The sequence below is a fragment of the Bidens hawaiensis genome, unplaced genomic scaffold, assembly GCF_021521415.1.
Source record: "Bidens hawaiensis isolate Kalapana, Puna unplaced genomic scaffold, B.hawaiensis_p1.1 tig00000905_1, whole genome shotgun sequence".
Taxonomy (NCBI): domain Eukaryota; kingdom Viridiplantae; phylum Streptophyta; class Magnoliopsida; order Asterales; family Asteraceae; genus Bidens; species Bidens hawaiensis.
Window position 1 is genome coordinate 3,012,249 of NW_027491053.1, and position 8,759 is coordinate 3,021,007.

Consider the following 8,759-nt stretch of genomic DNA (forward strand, 5'->3'; position numbering starts at 1 on the left):
TATAAAAACTATAAATGAAAGTTATGTGTTTTTAATCTTCCAAGCAAAGAACCCTAACAACGAAAGCAAAGAATGGCTTCGGTCTTCCAAACTAAACCCTAAACCCTAAACCCCAAAAAAAAAAAAAAAAAAAAAAAAAACCGGTTAACCTAAAAACCGGTTATTAAAAAACCGGTTAATAAAAAAACCGGTTTATTAACCGGTTCTAACCGGTTTCTAAACCGGTCCTAACCGGTTAGACCGGTTAGGGTTTTGACATACAAAAACCGGTTATTAACCGGTCCGGTTATTAACTGAACCGGTTTTTTTCCGGACCAAAAAAAACCGGTTCGGTTATTCCGATTTGTGCACCTCTAACTACAATGTAATATCAACTAAATACGTGATTGAGCGGAATCCAAACACGTGATGAATCAAGAAACAAATGACAAGAACACAAAAACAGGATTCAAAGCACACGTTTATTATAAACGTCGGGTACTTAATCCTGTAATACAAAAAACTGATTACACCTTAAGAGAGAATTATAACTAGCGTCTCCTAACAGATGATAAACCTAAAGCTTGTATATGCTAGTACAAGCCATATAGGCTAAGCCCAAGCCCAACCCATCAAGCCCACCAGCTACCAGCTAATTTTGCCAAACATACCCCCTAATAGAATTTAATCCCTTAATTACTACTTGCAAAATCATTCAGTAATGTTCTTTAAACATCTCTGATATATCTAAATAAAATAATTTGAAATTTTCTGTTAGTTTTATTGGTAGTGTTTAATTAGTAGGTGTTAAATAAAACATTACATATAAATTTATATTTTAAAAATTAAACTACATTATTTAAAGAACCAAATCTAGTTGAGTTTTCTAGATAGAGTTATTATACATTGTGTTAAGTTGTTTTAAAAAATGCATACATTTAGTTACATTTTATTCAAAATTAATATAAAAAATACAATATTATAAGGTTTGCTTAAGGAACCTGATTTTGGAGGATAAATATAAAGAAAAAAATTTAAAAGTTAAAACAATTAGATGAACCGAAAGTTACGTACAAATTGCAACTTTGAAGTTTGAAGTTTGAACTTGAAAATTTGAAATAGCCGATATAATCGTTCGAGGTTCTATAAATCTAAATGATTTGAATGCTGGTTCCATAATTCTTTTCTTCTCCAATTTCAAGATCAAGAAATTTGATTCTGTTCTGTTGAAGACTACACACGTTATTAGTAATGTATTTTTCTGGAAATTACTTGCGAATTCGATTATCAATCGATTCTTTCTACGCTGCATGCGAAGCCTTTTCTGAACATTGCGAATAACTCTTGTTTTCATCCGTCCAATTCGAAGCTGTTGCCACCATCTTCTACGTTCACTCAATGGCGTCTGAATTAGGGTCTTCGGTGCCTCTCGATGATCCCGATATTATTGAAAGTTGCCCGAATAATCGTTACGTTCGGGTAAGATTGAATTTCAGTTAATAATCAGATTCTTGATCGAATTTGTATTAAATTATGTATTTATTGTTTTCTTTCTTGCAGTATGATGAATTGCTGGGGAGGGGTGCCTTCAAGACAGTGTAATTAAGCCTTAATTCCTTTTATTTAAATTTGTATATCACATACTTATTTATTGTTACATAACAATGCTTTTAATTTGGTATCTGCAGATACAAAGCATTTGATGAGATTAAAGGAATTGAAGTTGCATGGAACCAAATTATGCTAGATGATGGGGCCCACTCGCCTGCACAACTGGAGAGGGTTTATTCAGAGGTTCACTTGTTAAAAATGTTAAAACACGACAACATTATCAAGTCATATGTTTCTTGGGTGGACGACAAGACGAAAACAATTAACATGATAACTGAATTGTTTACCTCCGGGGATTTGAGACAGTAAGTAATTTGCCATTTTGTACTTGCATTTAATTATTTTATTTAAGTAGCCTTTAATGTTTATGTTTTAATTTGTGCTTAGATACCGCAAGAAACATAAGAGTGTCGATTTGAAGGCGATCAAGAACTGGGCCCGACAAATCCTTCAAGGCTTGGTTTATTTGCACGGTCACCAGCCGCCTATTATTCACAGATATTTAAAATGTAACAACATATTTGTCAACGGAAACCATGGTCAAGTGAAGATCGGTGATCTTGGATTTGCAACTTTTATGCTTCGGCCGACTGCCAAAAGTTTGATTGGTAATTACTCATTTAGATCATGCAGTCCAAAGTGTCACATATTTGATTTATAGCAGAGTTTTGATGATTAATTGTTTACTGGATTGCAGGAACCCCCGAATTCATGGCTCCTGAGCTTTACGAAGAGGAATATAATGAACTTGTTGATATATATGCATTCGGGATGTGTATATTGGAGTTGATTACTTGTGAATATACGTACAGTGAATGCAAAAATCACGGACAAATATATAAAAAAAGTTATTAATGTAAGGTTTTCTTTAACTGACTTATCTCATACTATTATATGACATGATTTGGAATCGATTACCTAACTAACCTGATTTCGGTTTTTTGCAGGGGATCAAACCGGCTGCTCTTTCAAAAGTCAAAGATCCAGAAGTCAAAGCGTTTATAGAGAAGTGTTTGGCCCCGGTATCTCAAAGACCATCTGCAAAAAATCTTCTGAGTGATCCGTTCCTCACCCCTGAAAGTATTAAAGAACATGTACACGAGTGAGTCGAAGCCAACTTGGCCAACCGGTCATCGTTTCCCATGGATATTGACCATAACCTGGTTGAAGTCAACTCGGTCAGCACTAGCAGCACGTGCTTTCAGTCACTTGAACTTTAGCGTCTCAATGAGAGAAGTGACATCCGATTAAAAGGCGAAAGAAATGAAGAAGACATTGTCATGTTAACCTTGAGAATAGACGATTTTAACAGTAAGAACCATATATTCGTGGTTGGGTTGACCCATTTGATCTATTTCTCTTTAGCTAAATGTTTTCAGTTGACCTGATTTTTGGTTATTAATGTTAACAGTCGGTTGCTTTTCGTCTTAACAGGTAGCGTGAGGAATATTGACTTCCCGTTTTCCCTCAATGCCGACACTGCACATGCAATAGCTCAAGAAATGGTTGAAGAACTCGATCTTTTGCACGAAGATGTGGTTGTTATAGCCGAGCTTATCGATGACATGATTATAAAATTTGTGCCAACATGGAAACCATCATTCGATAAGACAATATACGGTACTATGATTGTTCAAAACGGTCAAATCGCATGCAGGCCCGCAATGTTTCCCGAACTAGAAGATTACAGTTTCAAAGGGTCTCATATCTCAACATGGTTTATACATTCAGGCGATTTGATGAATAGCTCGGAAGTGTCTTATGATTCTGTACTATGTGAAGATAATGGTGAAAAAGATATGGTTGAAGATTTGAAGAAAGAGATTGATAAAATTGAAGCCCAATATCATTATTTGAAGAGTGAATTGCAGAAGAATAGAGAAGCTGCCATTGAAGATGCAAAGAAGAAATGGGATTCGAAAAGAATGTGCCATTTTTATGAGTCTGGAGTAGAAACTAATTTACTGGATACACTTCAAACTTGTTGTATAGTTTTTTTATTACTTTTGTACATTTTTACATTTTCATTAGAAATGATAATAGTAAAGGTTGTGAGGAGATAATGTTTATATGCCTATGTGAATGTTTCATTGTCATACATATTTTGTAGATCAGATCTAACTTATATCATATGCATATGTGTGTCTGTGAGCTATATCAGTAAAATAAAATAAAATGAAATAAAATAAAAATAATAAATGAGTTCAACCCGAGGCGAGCTCGAAGTTGAACAGAACAGCTTATGAGCTGAACATGAACTCTCTTTTAATTAATGAGTTGAGCTCAGACTCTCTTATGCTAAGGAGTTAGAGCTCTCTTAAGTTAAACGAGCTGAACCGAGTCTAGGCAAGCTTGGGCACAACTCGCCTCGGGTCCTTAAGCTGAACCAGTGGTCCTGGGCCGAGCTCCTTAAGCTAAATGAATAGTGCCTAAACTCTCATAAATATAACCAGCCAAGTGTTTTTATCATCGTATATGCATAGTGTGTGCCTGAACGTTTGGGTTTACCGGCTAGCCCTCGTTCTCACTAGGTTAGACTCTAACGATTTGTAAAGTACACGTGCCCATATTACATCTAACGCACCGCTAGTCGGGACTTGTGACCACTCGCCTGACAAGTCAACAACATACGAAACCAGTGATCATTATCATAAGCAAAACAGCTGGCTCCCAAGCAACTTGGAGTGCCGCACCACATGTAAAAAGACGATCTCATGACAGAAAGCTCTCTTAAATTAAACAAGTGAAGCTTAAGACTCAACGGTAACCTAAAAACGCTGAAGCATGTACAAAGGACAAAAGATAAAGATTTCATTGCCTTTTAAGGTTTAATCGATGGGATTTTTCGTTTAAATTGCTGCTGCAAAACAAGAAACAAAATTATAAAGGGTGGATCCCAGTTGCACAAATGTTAAATATAATAAACCAGTTCTAAAACACAATCAGTCTGCATGACATGATCAACAATCATTAACAGCATGGTGTTCCTAAACACATTACTGGTCTAAACATTAATCCGCACATAAAACTCCCATTATTTCATTTCAACAAAAAGACTTGCTTGAGGATGTAATCCAACTTGTTCGAGTGATAACAATGATAGTTTATCCCGATCATATACAACACGTGGAAAATTGGTGACAAGAGTGTAGTTTCCAATCTCCAAGGTCCCTGAAGAGTCAACAAAATCGTATACAGATTGTATTGTAGCGGTACAATGAAACCGCCTTCCCTTTCTTTCTCCATTCGGTAACCTTACCAATACCTATATAATTTAATAAATAAGATCACATGAAAATAAATCAGGTTGAATTTAAATAAAAGTTTTTCCACAATAATCGAATGTTATCAATCAATTAAAATAAAAGTTTTTCAACAATAATATAAGGTTATAAATTCATGATTCAGGAGGTGGAAAAAAAAAATTGATCATCTCAAATCAGTCAATGGGTCAATTTGGGTCTACTAGTCAACGGGTAACTATTAAAATTTTTTTAACTTAAAAGGACCCAAATGGGTTTCCACCACCAACTCTTTGTCGTCGACACCATCGCTGGTGCCAGCGACACTCCACCACGTTGTGGTCATTGACGCTGCCACCACCCCACCATTCCATTGCCCTACCACCACCGCCGCCTCCACCTCCAACCTGCCTTGTAGTCGTCCCCACTCCCCACAGCCACTAGCCACCATAAGAAAATATAGGTAGTGGCCCGTTCTGTCACTTCTCTCTAATACAATTCATTTTAACCCAACTATCTTGGCCAGAACCCATTTTGACCCGAATCAAGCTGATGTTTTTTAAAATGACTCGTTTTGACCCAAACTCTTTTGCCAGGCCTAACGGCTAACATATATTAGCATAAGGAAGTTATGACAAGAGTATAGAATACCTGAGTAACATCAGGCCCTTTTTCAGGTTCTAGGCCCAAAGATGCTAATTTTCCCTCTCGTAGTTTTATTAACTTAGCTTCTCTTTCAGCAGCTTCAATGGTTGCTCTTTCATGCGCCTCTTCTTCTTCCATTCGTATTTTCAAAGCTTTAGCAGCTTCTCTTTCTACGCGTTCTTCCTCTTCCTTCTTCTCGCGTTCCCGAGCCTGATTTCGCATATACATGTTAAACTATATGGTTCGCATATTATATTAATTCTATAATAATTTGATATTTTGATTAAAATACTATAGAAGGTTCTTGTAAACGAACAGAATGTTCGGCGAACCGTTCTGCGAAAAGTTTGTTCTTTTAATAAATGAACAATATGGACAACATATCTGTTCATTTAATTAAACGAGCGCATGACCACATAGGTAAAATTACAAGTTCAGTAAAAACAAGGGTAAAATAGTCATTTTACAAGTTATGTTTAATAAAAAATATATTAATAGGGCATATATGCAATTAAAATTTTGGTTTGGGTATATTTGTAATTTGACCAAGTTTAGAAAGAGGGTATATACGTAAGTAAATGTTTGGGCTGGACATATACATAATTAACCAAGTTTACAAAGAGAAATACGTAACTGTCGCTTATATATTGAATTTTTTAGGTCCTTACATGTTACTCTGCTTTTATGAAATTATAAAACATCACCCATTAAAAATCTAGCCTAGTTTTATTAAATGTTTAGACCAATTGCACACGTTTACTTTGAATCGGTGTTTGTTCAATTATATTCGGTTATATTCGTTCATCTATTTTCAGTTTACGTTTGTTTGCATTCGTGAACCGTTATTTTATACTTTAACAAAGGAACAAATATAAGCGAGCACGAACACACTCATTTTCTTAATGAACGAACACGAACAAGAAAAATCTGTTCGTTTAACTGTTCGTGCTCGATTGTCGTTCGGTTAAAGTTAAACGAACGAACATGAGTATGCCCCACTCATGTCCGTTCAGATTGTTTACAGACCTAGAACATTTTATACATTAGGTGTATACTTTGGCAACTTTTGACCATCTGGCCCGTTTCATTTCTAGGATTAAAAAGTAAACAGAAAACATGAGAGCATACTTGATCAGCTTCAAGTGCAGCTTGATATGCAGCATCTTGCTCCTCTCTCAATCTTATATTATTTCTGCGTTCCTCGGCATCAAGCCTTGCTGATACAAGAACCGGGCCATTTTCTTCCAGAACGCTTTGCAATACCGTAAGCATCTCTTCCGGTGACTTAGGTCCCTCGACCTACAACAAACACAAATAACTCATTCAACATTATATAAGTGTAAACAATTAAGTTGTTTAGCATAAGTTACTACACACCTGTTGAAGCAGAGCAATTGTATTACTAGTACCCCCCATAGCAACAGCACAAAAAGGAAACCTAAAAGCCTTCAAACTATTACTCATTCTAAACCCTTCATTTCCCCTAATACTCCCACCCCAAGCCACAAAATTCTCGTTCACAAACTCTAACAAAACCTCATTACACAGAGTGCTTTCGCAAAATGACTTCGCCTCCAGCTGATCTGGCGAGTGCAAATACACAAACAACAGCTTAAACTCGCACCGCGACCGCTGTAGCGCGTCCATAAACCCCTCGGTAACAAAATTCGGACGCCTGTCGCCAAATTCACATGTGAACCGCGACACGAAATCCATCGCCTCATATTCGGGAGTAACTAACCGAACCGAAGACGACCCGGAACTCGATAACCCGATCATGTTTAACGCGTAAGAGTAAACACTGGCAACGAGTGCTACAACACCGGAAACTAATCCTAGGCTTGTGGAAATGATGGAAAAAGGTAGTGTGATAAGCTGCTGCTGCCATGGTAAACCTGAGTGTTGGAACGTGATGGGTGATGGTGAAGTGATGGATGAAATGGCTCGTTGGAGGTCCCAGTTATGGGCAGAGAGGATTTGGGTGCATAAGTTGGTGTCTTGGAGGCCTGTGATATGTTGGAATTGAGCTACTTTGTTGGCTGTGTTGCTCATGGTTTATGTGTTTGGTCGGAAGACTGATGAGGTTATGATGTTTTGGGGAAGAAGATGAGTTTGTGATTGTTGTCTGTCGGTTATGGCGGTTTCGTATTGGAAATTGGAACTTAGGATAAGCGAACTCACCACATAAAACAAAAGTGAGTTAAGTTTAGGCAATACACCAAACTACCATATTATATTCAAAAACCATTAAAACTAAGAACATACTTAAATTCGTCTATCTATTTTACTCATTTTTAATATTTCTGTTGAATTTCTTTTAAAACATTCCCGTCATTTTATTCTCTTTATTTTAGACCAATTCACTAACAACGTTAATTATTATGTTAATTTAATGTAAAAGTACTAGAAAGGTTCTTAATAAAAAATAGTAGTATTACACTTAATTGAGTAAACTATCAAAATTGCCTATGTGGTTACGTAAACATGAACTTGCTTAAACACCCTATACGCCAGCTGATGTGATCGTTTTTTCTCTAAATAGTACTTCATGGTTCGACTTATAACTAATTTAATTATTTTATATATTCATTATTATTGTAAGTTATTAATAAGTAATAACATAACTAGATTGTTTACTCCAAGCATTACCCCGGGTTTGAAACGTAGATAAAAATAAGAAATTTGCGATGGAATATTCTACAAAAGACAACAAAGCAAAAGGGGAAAAAAAAAGAAAGAATTGCGAAAAAACTTATAGAAAATACCTAAAAAGTAAGTATATTAAAATTTCTCGTTGAAGGGTAACTTTATTAAAGTTTACGGATAGTAGTGTAACCTGGCTTAAACTTTAGGGTAGTTATTAAATCATTTATAAATTTTTGAAAAAAATGCTAAGAATCGATCCTTGGCAAGAGTCAAACCCGCATTCGATGGGTTGAAAACCACCCTACTTTCAACTTCAAGAAAAAAAAACATGAAAAAGAAACTTAGGGGGGTGGGGGTGGGGGTGGTTTAAAAACCATCACTTGCTCCCACTAATTACGGTGTGCTACCTCACCCCATCACTTTCCATCACTAATGATGGAATTTTGGTGGGGGTAGTGGTGTGATGGAATTTTTTTTTATTTTTCTATTTTTTTACAATAAATATTAAAACAAGGTTAAATTAAATAAAAAATAAAACAAGATTAAATAAATATTACAAAGATAAATAAATTAAAAAAACCGACAAAAAAAAACCTACGGCGCTTCCCAACCCCACTTCTCGCATAGCTCGCGTTT

At 35.9% G+C, this 8,759-nt stretch overlaps 1 protein-coding gene and 1 pseudogene across 1 annotated transcript; one reads left to right on the forward strand and one right to left on the reverse strand.

Annotated features, from left to right (window-relative positions):
- Window positions 1-1,377: 1,377 nt before the first annotated feature.
- LOC143546813 (putative serine/threonine-protein kinase WNK11) lies at window positions 1,378-3,653 on the forward strand (annotated as a pseudogene).
- Window positions 3,654-4,561: 908 nt separating this feature from the next.
- Window positions 4,562-7,546, reverse strand: LOC143547476 (plant UBX domain-containing protein 10-like). Its single transcript, XM_077038895.1, has 4 exons — window positions 6,855-7,546; window positions 6,606-6,776; window positions 5,484-5,687; window positions 4,562-4,855 (listed from the first exon to the last, which is right to left on the reverse strand). The coding sequence occupies exons 1-4, from the start codon at window positions 7,527-7,529 to the stop codon at window positions 4,625-4,627; spliced, it is 1,281 nt and encodes a 426-aa protein (XP_076895010.1). The 5' UTR covers window positions 7,530-7,546; the 3' UTR covers window positions 4,562-4,624.
- Window positions 7,547-8,759: the final 1,213 nt, after the last annotated feature.

Coding starts and splice junctions, on each gene's coding strand:
- LOC143547476 (XM_077038895.1), bottom strand. CDS start 7,529: ATGAGCAACACAGCCAACAAAGTAGCTCAATTCCAACATATCACAGGC. Junction 6,777..6,854: donor CAATTGCTCTGCTTCAACAG/GTGTGTAGTAAC, acceptor TGTTTGTTGTAG/GTCGAGGGACCTAAGTCACC. Junction 5,688..6,605: donor CTGCACTTGAAGCTGATCAA/GTATGCTCTCAT, acceptor ATGCGAAATCAG/GCTCGGGAACGCGAGAAGAA.